General features: G+C 44.2%; 1 protein-coding gene and 1 long non-coding RNA gene across 7 annotated transcripts; one reads left to right on the forward strand and one right to left on the reverse strand.

The window, feature by feature from the left end:
* Positions 1 to 1248: 1248 nt before the first annotated feature.
* comtb (catechol-O-methyltransferase b) lies at positions 1249 to 8252 on the reverse strand. 5 transcript variants are annotated; one of them, XM_058055934.1, is made up of 8 exons: positions 8107 to 8252; positions 7102 to 7961; positions 6330 to 6546; positions 3790 to 3958; positions 2155 to 2272; positions 1838 to 2031; positions 1635 to 1766; positions 1249 to 1552 (listed from the first exon to the last, which is right to left on the reverse strand). In XM_058055934.1, the coding sequence occupies exons 3-8, from the start codon at positions 6464 to 6466 to the stop codon at positions 1373 to 1375; spliced, it is 930 nt and encodes a 309-aa protein (XP_057911917.1). In that variant the 5' UTR covers positions 6467 to 6546; positions 7102 to 7961; positions 8107 to 8252; the 3' UTR covers positions 1249 to 1372. The 5 variants fall into 5 exon arrangements, with proteins under 5 accessions (XP_057911917.1, XP_057911989.1, XP_057912077.1 ...); XM_058056006.1 differs by having other exon boundaries at positions 7102 to 7982; positions 8107 to 8122; XM_058056094.1 differs by lacking the exon at positions 8107 to 8252 and having other exon boundaries at positions 7102 to 7219; positions 7365 to 8054.
* Positions 8253 to 8318: 66 nt separating this feature from the next.
* LOC131107129 (uncharacterized) lies at positions 8319 to 10048 on the forward strand. 2 transcript variants are annotated; one of them, XR_009120214.1, is made up of 3 exons: positions 8319 to 8732; positions 9397 to 9508; positions 9705 to 10048. It is a non-coding gene; the product is annotated as an uncharacterized LOC131107129 (long non-coding RNA). The 2 variants fall into 2 exon arrangements; XR_009120218.1 differs by having other exon boundaries at positions 9723 to 10048.
* The last annotated feature ends 4666 nt before the right edge of the window (positions 10049 to 14714 follow it).

Genomic DNA, 14714 nt, shown 5'->3' on the forward strand with positions numbered 1-14714 from the left:
CCGGATATAAATCCGATATATGCGTAAAACGGACATTTTCCGGTATACGCATATAACGGATTTCGCTTATATCGGACAAAACCAGTGGGAACAATTGAATCCGATATATCCGAGGTTTACTGTACTTTTCTTTAACCTCTTTAGTAATCAGCAGTAAAACATCGGTAAGTTTCAGGAAAATATCAGCTTTTGTGAGAGCTCAAATATCTAAAGAACACAAATAGGGTTGTTTTACATCAAAATAACAATTTCTTTTGTTTAGTTTGAATGTGTGTTCAATGGTTTTGTTAGTCAATGTGTCGCCAATAATACTGTAATGTTGCAGAAACATCCACCGAACAACACTTCCTCATTGTCACGAGACGGCCACGAGATACATTCAGGGCCACTCCGAAAACCAGAGAATATTTCATTATGTGCATAAATGTCTGGTCTAAATAAACAGAAAGACAAACAATAAGTGGACATTCTAAGTATTTTTGTGGAAGTACAATTTAATGCTTTTAATTATGCTTAGAAATCCCAGAAAAAAAACTTCTACATTCAAAAATGGAATTTACCTTAAACTGCTTGGTGTCTTTGAAGGCAACTCGTCACGGCCCGTAATAACAGGGTTTATGTGTCAATTAAATGTTGAGATACAGTAAGAATTGGCATATTTCACATATTATTTTAATATTAATTATTCACGATTATTCTTAATTTGAATTGTCTTAATTTAGTCCGTCATTTCTAGCAAAGAAATGTCTGCCATATAGGATTCAATGTTCATACATGGAATATTTTTGTAGTCAGAGTGTGATTAATCATTTGACAGCCTTAATAATCAGACAATAAAATGCACAGGTATATGAAATGGGAGACGCTGCAGTACTGACCTCATCCTGAGGAGGGGGTGCTTGACCCTGCTGTCTTGGACTGCAATGTGAAACACCAGTGAACATTTTTAACACACTTTTCCATTCTGTTGATTGAGAGCCTGTCTCCAAAGTTTTCATTGGCCCTGTATTTTTATAATATATTATTTTTAAAAATTCAACTCCAACCAGCATAGTGGAACGGATTGTGTTCCGTGTTGAATGTTCAAATGTATTATTGATCCCAGTAAATGCAACCAAAAGGATCAGATGGCAGCCCATCATCTGTCAATTACAGGCTTGGCTATCATGTCGCTATACAGTGTAATGACCCCTTTCATACAAGACTCAGCATCTCATGTTACACAGAGGCCACAATTTGCTTTCATTTTAGTTTCTCTTTATTGTTTGCTTCAGTGTTATTATTAGAAAAGCTGCTTAACTCTTCCCTGGCCAGTCACTCTAAGACAAAGAATGTGTATAAATGTACATTTACACTGAGAATTACTCAAAAACTACCCTAAGAATACCGACTTCTCCAGGCCGTCCTCGGCTTTGGTGTACTCCAGGTGAGATTTGAAGTACTGGCTTTCATACTTTGGACTACTTCGAACATACTGCAGGTAGTCTGGAGTACCAGGACAGATGACATTATCAGCGAGCAGGACGCTTCCTCTCCTCAGGAGGCCACACTCCTGATGAAAGAGTCATAAGGTTGGGGTCATAGTGCAAAGGTCACAATACTATCAGTATAACATGAAATGAAAGGAGGCTCGCCTCTATCAGTTTGGTATCTAGAAGGTATCGATTCTTCCAGTGATCCAAGAAGACCAAGTCGAAGGTTTTCACCCCAAACTGCGCCTTAAGTTTGGGGATCCACTCGCCAGATTCTCCTACGACTAACTGCACCTGCAAAAAGAAGCGCATTGGTGCAACATCTTCAACTGCCCGTCGGTTCATTTGAATAGAGACGCTTTTACCTTGTTCTCCACGCCTGCCCATGCAATCACCTGCCGAGCGACGGCAGCGTAATCCCGGTTAAATTCAAGCGTGATGAGCTTGGCGTGGGGCTGCAGCATGCTGGCTATCCTCACTGTGGAGTATCCACAGTAGGTGCCCAGCTCCAGGACGTGGACGGGCTTCACCTCTGACACCACGGAGTCAAGAATGCAGCCTATGGCACAAGTGCGAGAACATCCATCTACTGTATGTACTGTATGTACTGTATGTACTGTATGTACTGTATGTACTGTATAGACGTGGGTACTGTATAGACATGTGGAGAGTCATTCATTACCTTTCTCATCCCCCACGTTCATTGCCCACTCATTGTGGCTGCAGAACTCGTCGATGGCTTTGACCACGCTAAGAGGGTTCCCTCTGCTGGCCTTCCTCTGTACTGCAGCTAGGAGCCGCTAAGGGTTGGGGGGTGGGGGGGTAGAAACACAGTACATGAACATTTCATGTCGAGTTAAAAACTGTCTGCCTTTATCATCAAACAAGTAGACAATTGGAAGTAGAATGCTGTGTCTGTTTTGACCTATGAGTGATGTATGTACAGTATACCGTATTTACCGTATATACATATATGTAGATGGATCTAGAGCAGGGGTCGGGAACCTTTTTTGGCTACGAGAGCCATGAAGGCCAGATATTTTAAAATGTGTATCTGTGAGAGCCATATACATTTTTTTAAACATGGAATGCAATAAAATGTGTGCATTTTTATGTAAGACCAACAGTTTTAGATATAATGGGCTCTAATTATGTAGACCACGCACACTACCCCACGCCAAGGGGGTGTGGCCAGCACACTTTCGTGAGCAGCGCAGTGTCTAATAATAAATCTAATACTTGCTGCCATTAATGCAACTTCTGCTGCTGCATGGTTTTGCACCATACTCCGTACATGTATTTCATTCTTTTGGCCATCTTCGTCAGAAGGCTTGGTTCTGCAGCTTTAGCTAGGTGACTAAATTAATAAATTAATATTTGACTAAAGGAGGAAAGTTTACATTTACATGTTGACATCTCAATGACCGAGGTAGACTACCGCATTACCCAGTAATAATCGAGTTTTGGTGTTTGACCTGGAAAATATCATCAGGAAAGATAGATATGGTCGGCCGTATTGCAGTAGAAAATAAATGGACGGATTAAAATGCATAAGAAAGTTGTTGATTTTGAATATTATTTTTAACTGTCATTTCCGTGATGTTTACTTTAAAATGTTAGCAAACATACATTTTTATTGTGGTAAATGCTTGAGAGCCAGATACAGTCATCAAAAGAGCCCTACCTGGCTCCCGAGCCATAGGTTCCCTACCTCTGATGTAGAGGCATGACCATATGCCATGTCAACTTGACCGGACTATTATGGACTCAAAAAACCAAGGGTGATTAGGAAAAGGATCACATACATAACTTGCCCCCGGGTCCACAGTATGGGTGTAGTTGCCACCGTTGGAAAAGCAACAAGTAAAGAAAATCAATCCATCCATTTTCTTCCGCTTATGTGGGTCTGAGTCTCAGTCAGGAAGTCCGGACTTCCCGGTTTCCAGCCATCTTTCAGTTCCATCGAGAAGAAACCAAAGAGTTTTTATCCGTTTTTGCTGTTTCTTTGTTTCATTTTATTTCTACAATGAGCCAATCAAAAAGAAGGCAGTGATCTCAGAGCCACTCTCTGGACCCCCCCCCTGGTGTGGTGGTTCACCCGGATGACACCCAGCTGTGTATCAGTTCCCACTCAGTGTGGGCGTGAACAAAAAAAGCAGCATGGAAAGTGGTTGGATGGATGAATGGATGATAATATCAGCAAGCTTCATGAGGAACGCCTTGTTGGTGGAGACATTAAGAAGATACTTTTCATCATATGTGGCGTCTCCACTGAGTTTAGTTTAGTTTCAAACAGGAAGCTGTGTTGAGGTCCCACCTGAGGACGCGTGGACTGGGTCAGCGTGTCCAGTATCCACTCCACAATGACATCGTGCCACATGAGCGCCAGGCCTCCATGATACTGTACCAGACCAGGGATCAACCATCTGTACATAGCATAGAGGAGGACCGCTCCACCGCTGCAGTAGCCAAGAATCCACCACATCCTGCAACCAAGTAGGAGAAAGAAGAGAACTGAATGCGGTGTGGGATTAGTTGCATTACCAGAGTAGCCTGTGCTAGACTGCGTGATGCGTTCAATGACAGCATAGCAGCACTGAAATAAATGAAAGCTCTGTCGCATATTCAGAATCCTCAAAAGCAGCGGTTGTCAACTATTGGGTGAAAGCTCTGAAACATTTGGTCCTCACCCAACCCAGCGGTCACGGATTTCATCCTTGTTTAACTCATTCAATACCAATTTTTTAGAATCCCGGATTTTTTGAATCCCGGAACCCGATCCCAACAACGTATTTGAATGACCTTGGTACAAACTGTGCTCTTAATAAAGTTGCCTTGCTAAAACTATTATAAACGACGAACGGATGAAACATATTGTTGATGCGGACTTCCCGTACATCCTGATGAAAAAATTCAATACTGTTTCTCACCAGTCACGGGGTGGCCAGGGGTGGCCCACCCCAGTGGCCCCACCCCCACCCACCACGGCTGGGGGACAATTATAACAAACACGGCTCTCTGGTGCAGAACATTAGCCTAGCCTGACCGCCGTTTCCGCAGTTCAATTTTACAGTACGAGAAAAATGACTCGTTTGTTATTATTATAATAATGTCAAAGGAAAAATTTGGGAGAAAATGTTTGATGGAAACAGAATCATACAAAAACCGGGGTGTATGAAAACCGAGGATTGACTGTATTGCAGGGGTCTCAAACTCACGGCCCACGGGCCAAATGCGGCCCAAGGGGCGCCAGTTTGAGGCCCCGGCCTTGATATGAAAGATTAATTTGTTTAATTTGTTTTTTGATTTGCTTATTTATTTTTCCATCTTATTTTGTGTTGAAAAATAAAAATTAACATTAAACATTTATTTAATAATTTAATAATAAATACAAATTAATTTGTTCATTTGTTTCATTTGTTTTTTGATTTGCTTATTTATTTTTCCATCTTATTTTGTGTTGAAAAATAAAAATTAACATTAAACATTTATTTAATAATTTAATAATAAATACAAATTAATTTGTTCATTTGTTTTTTGATTTGCTTATTTATTTTCCCATCTTATTTTGCGTCCAAAAATAAAAATTAACATTCAACATTTATTTAATAATAAAAAATTAATTTATAATAATTTATTATAATTTAATGTTTTATCAGAGCTTTTGCAAAGAACCAAAGCACTGAAAAAGTGGAGGGTATAGCAGAAGCATTGAAGACTATTATATTATATATATATGTATTAATATGTAATATAAGTAAAATTTATTTTTTTTATTCTTTATATATATATATATATATATATATATATATATATATATATATATATATATATATATATATTTTTTTTTTTTTTTTTTTTTTTTTAACCTGATGCGGCCCAGCCTCACCCAGACCCTAGCTCCAGCGGCCCCCAGGTAAATTGAGTTTGAGACCCCTGCTGTATTGGTTGTAAAGTATGTTTCCTTTATGTGTTATTTATTATCCAGATTAGATACTGTATTGATTACTTTCCTTTCCAGTAATTAGCACAAATGTATTGATTATGTATGAAGAAACTAAAGAACTAAAGAAGAAGCTAAAATATCCAAGAGCTCTCACATGTCCCCTGACCCTCGCTCTTCCTTTGTGCAAGGCTAATGAGATGGGTGTTTACTATGCAGGGATGCTCTTCCCGCTTTCATCCTCTCCGCCTGAGCGCCCAGACACACTGTGATGGATATCACATAATACCAAGCGCAATAAGCGCAGTGAGCACACGGCACTACGATATTTGGTGACATCATTTATCAACTTGGATGAGATTAGGATAGGAATCAGAAATGAAGAAAACAACAAGCACAAGCAGAAGCTGATTTTGTGTGGATGTGGCCGAGCTACAGAACGTCGGCTTTACCTTCCTACAATAACGCTGTGAAAGACCAGCCGCGTTTGAGCTGATTCCTTTTGATTTGGGGTTTGAGTCGCATGGCAACTGGCTGGGGGTTAGGAACGCTGTCACTAAGGGAAAATTGCTGGGAGTTTAACCTTTACTTTGCGCCGCACGGACCCGCACATTGCATCCTTGTGCACGCTCACGTGAAATTCAGGCACAGAAAGTCAACAGATAGGATGGCTTGGAATGAAATGAAGATTAAAAAATAGAAATGTGCATCATGCCATGCAAATCAGGTGGATAACATGACTGAAATGTTATTGCCAATGCATTATTTCTCTCATGCACTAAACCATACAAGTATAATAGAGAAGCCTGTGTTTGAGCAGGGCTTCTTAACCAAGGAATTCATCCAATTAATCCTAGTCATGATCTTCATTGCGCCACAAAGGCAAACCTGTTGAGCAGAAAAATCGTACTTACGTTTGAGGGCTGGCGGCAGACCTTGTGTCTTCACTGCTTGAGGAAAAACTTGATTTTCTGACACCTGGACACGTGCTTGCTTCTGCGTCTAACTCCTCCCTCCGCTGCCCTCCTGCTCCCCTCCATCCTCCCTCCATCCCCCTCTTGAGCTCAGCTCAATCTGAGCATGCAAGGAATGCACCCAAGACCTAATCTCATGGTTTTGTACAGTACACACCTACACAACAAATATAGATTACAGGACCTCTATGTGGATTGTATGTGCAGCTGGACATTAGGCAATTTAGTCACTTGAAATAGAATTTTCCAGCAAGCAGCATATGTAAATAATAACACATATAATTCTGAATTGGTGTATTGACCTTTTCTCCAGATTTATATGTTAAATTCCAATTTTATTCATTTTCTATTGATTTACCCAAAAAAAAGTATCGGCATCGGTATCTTCAAAATGCTAAAAGAATGGTATCGGTAACTGGTATCAGCCATCATCTCTTCGAATGACTGGAATAGGTCTTCTTCGAAAATCTAAGCCCCGCCCACCGCTGCCAGACACCGCAAACCAGAATTGTATCACAAAATACATTCCTGGTTTTGCTCCAACCACAATCTTTAAAAATGTATTGATTTTATATATCAAAAGTAAATATTCAACATGCAGAGTCCAAACCGTGTCCTTCGAGAATTGAAAAAAAATGGCGATTGCGATGACGTCACCTACACAGATCCGCCAATGGCGCCATTTAAGATGCGGAATGTGTGAGCTTCGTACCTGGACAAATGAGCGACGTTAAACAAGACATGTCTGTGTTGTTGGGGTCCGAAAAACAGGCAGACACCGAGTATGCACCCTCGTCTTCCTGGTCAAGTATTTTGGACTTCCGTGGAGCCTTTGGAAGATACAAATCATGCTGCAAAGGTAAGCTACCTGTTAGCTAGCTCTGGTTAGCTAAACGGTTTGACACACCGCAAACGCAAGACAGGGCCCGGCTAAATATCTCACGTATGCGAAGAATAATGAATAAAGCTGGCTACCTGTTGGTAACTTCTAGCCTGACGTTTGAGAATGAACTTTTGGGCAGTGATACTGAGAAAATATAGAGTTTAACCATGTCCAGTATAAGCCCAGTTTTAGCTGGTTACTAGTTTTAGCTAGTATTAGCTGTCCACTCGGAGAGCGCTGCTCTGGTATCAGGCCTTCGAAACAACCAATCAGAGAACAGCGCACTGGCGTGTGCCACCAGTAAGGTCTCCAGTCTTCTTCGGAAATCTAGGCCCCGCCCACCGCTGCCAAACACCGCAAACCAGAATTAAATCACAAAATACATTCATGGTTTTGCTCCAACCACCATCTTTAAAAATTTATTGATTTTATATATCAAAAGTAAATATTCAACGTGCAGAGTCCAAACCGTGTCCTTCGAGAATTGAAAAAAAATGGCGATTGCGATGACGTCACCTACACAGATCCGCCAATGGCGCCATTTAAGATGCGGAATGTGTGAGCTTCGTACCTGGACAAATGAGCGACGTTAAACAAGACATGTCTGTGTTGTTGGGGTCCGAAAAACAGGCAGACACCGAGTATGCACCCTCGTCTTCCTGGTCAAGTATTTTGGACTTCCGTGGAGCCTTTGGAAGATACAAATAATGCTGCAAAGGTAAGCTACCTGTTAGCTAGCTCTGGTTAGCTAAACGGTTTGACACACCGCAAACGCAAGACAGTGCCCGGCTAAATATCTCACGTATGCGAAGAATAATGAATAAAGCTGGATACCTGTTGGTAACTTCTAGCCTGGCGTTTGAGAATGAACTTTTGGGCAGTGATACTGAGAAAATATAGAGTTTAACCATGTCCAGTATAAGCCCAGTTTTAGCTGGTTACTAGTTTTAGCTAGTATTAGCTGTCCACTCCGAGAGCGCTGCTCTGGTATCAGACCTTCGAAACAACCAATCAGAGAACAGCGCACTGGCGTGTGCGACCAGTAAGGTCTCCAGTCTTCTTCGGAAATCTAGGCCCCGCCCACCGCTGCCAAACACCGCAAACCAGAATTAAATCACAAAATACATTCATGGTTTTGCTCCAACCACCATCTTTAAAAATTTATTGATTTTATATATCAAAAGTAAATATTCAACGTGCAGAGTCCAAACCGTGTCCTTCGAGAATTGAAAAAAAATGGCGATTGCGATGACGTCACCTACACAGATCCGCCAATGGCGCCATTTAAGATGCGGAATGTGTGAGCTTCGTACCTGGACAAATGAGCGACGTTAAACAAGACATGTCTGTGTTGTTGGGGTCCGAAAAACAGGCAGACACCGAGTATGCACCCTCGTCTTCCTGGTCAAGTATTTTGGACTTCCGTGGAGCCTTTGGAAGATGCAAATAATGCTGCAAAGGTAAGCTACCTGTTAGCTAGCTCTGGTTAGCTAAACGGTTTGACACACCGCAAACGCAAGACAGTGCCCGGCTAAATATCTCACGTATGCGAAGAATAATGAATAAAGTCGGCTACCTGTCGGTAACTTCTAGCCTGGCGTTTGAGAAGGAACTTTTGGGCAGTGATACTGAGAAAATATAGAGTTTAACCATGTCCAGTATTAGCTCAGTTTTAGCTGGTTACTAGTTTTAGCTAGTATTAGCTGTCCACTCAGAGAGCGCTGCTCTGGTATCAGGCCTTCGAAACAACCAATCAGAGAACAGCGCACTGGCGTGTGCCACCAGTAAAGTCTCCAGTCTTCAACCATGCTACATACAAAACTCCAAGGTAATGAAGTGGGCTCCTTTCTGAACTCCACTCAAGTGACAGGAAATATCACTGTTAATATAAACATTCCTTTGGTTTCTCCAGTAGCCAAAAAAACAAAACTTGATTAATAGAACTTTAACTGTAGGACATATTGATAAGATAAGACTGTTGATAAATTGTTGAAATATTGTTGAAATTGTGTTTACATTGTTTACATATACATGTAATAAACTGAACAAATTCTTGAAATAAAATGGTCTTTTGATGAAATAGTATGAGGTAATAAGATCATCACATGGTTTGTCTGGTATCAGGCCCAGTACCATGCCCCCAAGTGCAAGTATCAGCCTGAGCCCGAAGGTCCAGTATTCCTGCGGCCTGCGAAGTGTGCCTCTTGATCTGCAGTATTCCCGCGCCCAGCGAAGTGTAAGTGTTGAACTGCATTATTGCCGCGCCCAATGAAGTGTGCCTGTTGAACTGCAGTCTTTCTGCAACCCAGCTAACTCTACATTGTTGAACTACAGTTTTTGTGCAACCCAGCTAACTATGCCTTGTTGAACTGCAGTCTTTGTGCAACCCAGCTAACTATGCCTTGTTGAACTACACTCTTTGTGCAACCCAGCTAACTAATAAACTGCAGGGTTCCCGCTACCAGCGAACCGGGCCTGTTGAACTGCAGTGGTTCCCGCGACCAGCGAACCGCTCCTGTTGAACTGCAGTGGTTACCGCGACCAGCGAGCCGGGCCTGTTGAACTGCAGTCGTTGCCGCGACCAGCGAACCGTGCCTGTTGAACTGCAGTGGTTCCTGCGACCAGCGAACCGTGCCTTGTTGAGCTGCAGTCTTATGTGCAACCCAGCTAACTATGCCTTGTTGAACTGCAGTCTTTGTGAAACCCAGCTAACTATTGCTTGTTGAACTGCAGTCTTTGTGCAACCCAGCTAACTATGCCTTGTTGAACTGCAGTCTTTGTGCAACCCATCTAACTATACCACACCTTGTTGAACTGCAGTCTTTGTGAAACCCAGCTAACTATGCCTTGTTGAACTGCAGTCTTTTTGCAACCCAGCTAACTATGCCTTGTTGAACTGCAGTCTTTGTGCAACCCAGCTAACTATGCCTTCTTGAACTGCAGTCTTATGTGCAACCCAGCTAACTATGCCTTCTTGAACTGCAGTCTTTGTGCAACCCAGCTAACTATTGCTTGTTGAACTGCAGTCTTTGTGCAACCCAGCTAACTATGCCTTGTTGAACTGCAGTCTTATGTGCAACCCAATTAACTATTAAACTGCAGGGTTCCGCGACCAGCGAACCGGGCCTGTTGAACTGCAGTGGTTCCCGCGACCAGCGAACCGGGCCTGTTGAACTGCAGTGGTTCCCGCGACCAGCGAACCGCGCCTCTTGAACTGCAGTGGTTCCTGCGACCAGCGAACTGCGCCTGTTGAACTGCAGTGGTTCCCGCGACCAGCGAACCGTGCCTTGTTGAGCTGCAGTCTTTGTGCAACCTAGCTAACTATGCCTTGTTGAACTGCAGTCTTATGTGCAACCCAGCTAACTATGCCTTGTCGAACTGCAGTCTTTTTGCAACCCAGCTAACTATGCCTTGTCGAACTGCAGTCTTTTTGCAACCCAGCTAACTATTGCTTGTTGAACTGCAGTCTTTTTGCAACCCAGCTAACTATGCCTTGTTGAACTGCAGTCTTTGTGCAACCCAGCTAACTATGCCTTGTTGAACTGCAGTCTTTGTGCAACCCAGCTAACTATACCACACCTTGTTGAACTGCAGTCTTTGTGCAACCCAGCTAACTATGCCTTCTTGAACTGCAGTCTTTTTGCAACCCAGCTAACTATTGCTTGTTGAACTGCAGTCTTTGTGCAACCCAGCTAACTATGCCTTGTTGAACTGCAGTCTTTGTGCAACCCAGTTAACTATTAAACTGCAGGGTTCCCACGACCAGCGAACCGTGCCTGTTGAACTGCAGTGGTTTTTGCGACCAGCGAACCGTGCCTGTTGAACTGCAGTTGTTTCCCGCGACCAGCGAACCGTGCCTGTTGAACTGCAGTGGTTCCTGCGACCAGCGAACTGCGCCTGTTGAACTGCAGTTGTTTCCCGCGACCAGCGAACCGCGCCTGTTGAACTGCAGTGGTTCCCGCGACCAGCGAACCGTGCCTTGTTGAGCTGCAGTCTTTGTGCAACCCAGCTAACTATGCCTTGTTGAACTGCAGTCTTATGTGCAACCCAGCTAACTATGCCTTCTTGAACTGCAGTCTTTTTGCAACCCAGCTAACTATGCCTTCTTGAACTGCAGTCGTTGTGCAACCCAGCTAACTATGCCTTGTTGAACTGCAGTCTTTTTGCAACCCAGCTAACTATGCCTTGTTGAACTGCAGTCTTTTTGCAACCCAGCTAACTATGCCTTGTTGAACTGCAGTCTTTTTGCAACCCAGCTAACTATGCCTTGTAGAACTGCAGTCTTATGTGCAACCCAGCTAACTATTGCTTGTTGAACTGCAGTCTTTGTGCAACCCAGCTAACTATGCCTTGTTGAACTGCAGTCGTTGTGCAACCCAGCTAACTATTAAACTGCAGGGTTCCGCGACCAGCGAACCGGGCCTGTTGAACTGCAGTGGTTCCCCCGACCAGCGAACTGCGCCTGTTGAACTGCAGTGGTTCCCGCGACCAGCGAACCGTGCCTTGTTGAGCTGCAGTCTTTGTGCAACCCAGCTAACTATGCCTTGTTGAACTGCAGTCTTATGTGCAACCCAGCTAACTATGCCTTGTCGAACTGCAGTCTTTTTGCAACCCAGCTAACTATTGCTTGTTGAACTGCAGTCTTTGTGCAACCAAGCTAACTATTGCTTGTTAAACTGCAGTCTTTGTGCAACCCAGCTAACAATGCCTTGTTGAACTGCAGTCTTTTTGCAACCCAGCTAACTATGCCTTGTTGAACTGCAGTCTTTTTGCAACCCAGCTAACTATGCCTTGTTGAACTGCAGTCTTTGTGCAACCCAGCTAACTATGCCTTGTTGAACTGCAGTCTTTTTGCAACCCAGCTAACTATGCCTTGTTGAACTGCAGTCTTTGTGCAACCCAGCTAACTATGCCTTGTTGAACTGCAGTCTTATGTGCAACCCAGCTAACTATGCCTTGTTGAACTGCAGTCTTATGTGCAACCCAGCTAACTATGCCTTGTTGAACTGCAGTCTTATGTGCAACCCAGCTAACTATACCACACCTTGTTGAACTGCAGTCTTATGTGCAACCCAGCTAACTATACCACACCTTGTTGAACTGCAGTCTTTGTGCAACCCAGTTAACTATTAAACTGCAGGGTTCCCGCGACCAGCGAACCGGGCCTGTTGAACTGCAGTGGTTCCCACGACCAGCGAACCGTGCCTGTTGAACTGCAGTGGTTCCCACGACCAGCGAACCGTGCCTGTTGAACTGCAGTGGTTCCTGCGACCAGCGAACCGCGCCTGTTGAACTGCAGTGGTTCCCGCGACCAGCGAACCGTGCCTTGTTGAGCTGCAGTCTTTGTGCAACCCAGCTAACTATGCCTTGTTGAACTGCAGTCTTATGTGCAACCCAGCTAACTATGCCTTCTTGAACTGCAGTCTTTTTGCAACCCAGCTAACTATGCCTTCTTGAACTGCAGTCGTTGTGCGACCCAGCTAACTATGCCTTGTTGAACTGCAGTCTTATGTGCAACCCAGCCAACTATGCCTTGTTGAACTGCAGTCTTTTTGCAACCCAGCTAACTATGCCTTGTTGAACTGCAGTCTTTTTGCAACCCAGCTAACTATACCACACCTTGTTGAACTGCAGTCTTTGTGCAACCCAGCTAACTATGCCTTGTTGAACTGCAGTCTTTTTGCAACCCAGCTAACTATACCACACCTTGTTGAACTGCAGTCTTTGTGCAACCCAGCTAACTATTAAACTGCAGGGTTCCCGCGACCAGCGAACCACGCCTGTTGAACTGCAGTGGTTCCCGTGACCAGCGAACTGCGCCTGTTGAATTGCAGTGGTTCCCGCGACCAGCGAACCGTGCCTTGTTGAGCTGCAGTCTTTGTGCAACCCAGCTAACTATGCCTTGTTGAACTGCAGTCTTTGTGCAACCCAGCTAACTATGCCTTGTTGAACTGCAGTCTTATGTGCAACCCAGCTAACTATACCACACCTTGTTGAGCTGCAGTCTTTGTGCAACCCAGCTAACTATACCTTGTTGAACTAACCCTGCCATGTTGAACTGCTCTTCTTGTGCTAACCTCACTAACCATACCAGGCCTTGTTGAGCTGCAGTCTTTGTGCTAACCCTGCCATGTTGAACTGCTCTCCTTGTGCTAACCCTGCCATGTTGAACTGCTCTCCTTGTGCTAACCCTGCCATGTTGAACTGCTCTCCTCGTGCTAACCCTGCCATGTTTAACTGCTCTTCTTGCTAACCTTGCTAACCATACCATGCCTTGTTGAACTGCTCTCCTTGTGCTAACCCTGCCATGTTGAACTGCTCTTCTTGTTAACCTCGCTAACCATGCCATGCCTTGTTTAGCTGCTCCCCTTGTGCTAACCCTGCCATGTTGAGCTGCTCTCCTTGTGCTAACCCTGCCATGTTGAACTGCTCTCTTTGTGTTTACCCTGCCATGTTGAACTGCTCTCTTTGTGCTAACCCTGCCATGTTGAACTGCTCTCCTTGTGCTAACCCTGCCATGTTGAACTGCTCTCCTTGTGCTAACCCTGCCATGTTGAACTGCTCTCCTTTTGCTAACCCTGCCATGTTGAACTGCTCTTCTTGCTAACCTCGTTAACCATGCCATGCCTTGTTGAGCTGCTCTCCTTGTGCTAACCCTGCCATGTTGAACTGCTCTTCTTGTGCTAACCCTGCCTTGTTGAACTGCTCTCTTTGTGTTTACCCTGCCATGTTGAACTGCTCTCCTTGTGCTAACCCTGCCATGTTGAACTGCTCTCCTTGTGCTAACCCTGCCATGTTGAACTGCTCTCCTTGTGCTAACCCTGCCTTGTTGAACTGCTCTCCTTGTGCTAACCCTGCCATGTTGAACTGCTCTCCTTGTGCTAACCCTGCCACGTTGAACTGCTCTCCTTGTGCTAACCCTGCCTTGTTGAACTGCTCTCTTTGTGCTAACCCTGCCTTGTTGAACTGCTCTCCTTGTGCTAACCCTGCCTTGTTGAACTGCTCTCTTTGTGCTAACCCTGCCTTGTTGAACTGCTCTCCTTGTGCTAACCCTGCCATGTTGAACTGCTCTCCTTCTGCTAACCCTGCCTTGTTGAACTGCTCTCTTTGTGTTTACCCTGCCATGTTGAACTGCTCTCTTTGTGCTAACCCTGCCATGTTGAACTGCTCTCTTTGTGCTAACCCTGCCATGTTGAACTGCTCTCCTTGTGCTAACCCTGCCATGTTGAACTGCTCTTCTTGTGCTAACTCTGCCTTGTTGAACTGCTCTTCTTGCTAACCTCGTTAACCATGCCATGCCTTGTTGAGCTGCTCTCCTTGTGCTAACCCTGCCGTGTTGAACTGCTCTCCTTGTGCTAACCCTGCCGTGTTGAACTGCTCTCCTTGTGCTAACCCTGCCATGTTGAACTGCTCTTGTGCTAACCTCGCTAACCATGCCATGC

The sequence above is a fragment of the Doryrhamphus excisus genome, chromosome 1 (genome assembly GCF_030265055.1).
Source record: "Doryrhamphus excisus isolate RoL2022-K1 chromosome 1, RoL_Dexc_1.0, whole genome shotgun sequence".
Lineage (NCBI taxonomy): Eukaryota > Metazoa > Chordata > Actinopteri > Syngnathiformes > Syngnathidae > Doryrhamphus > Doryrhamphus excisus.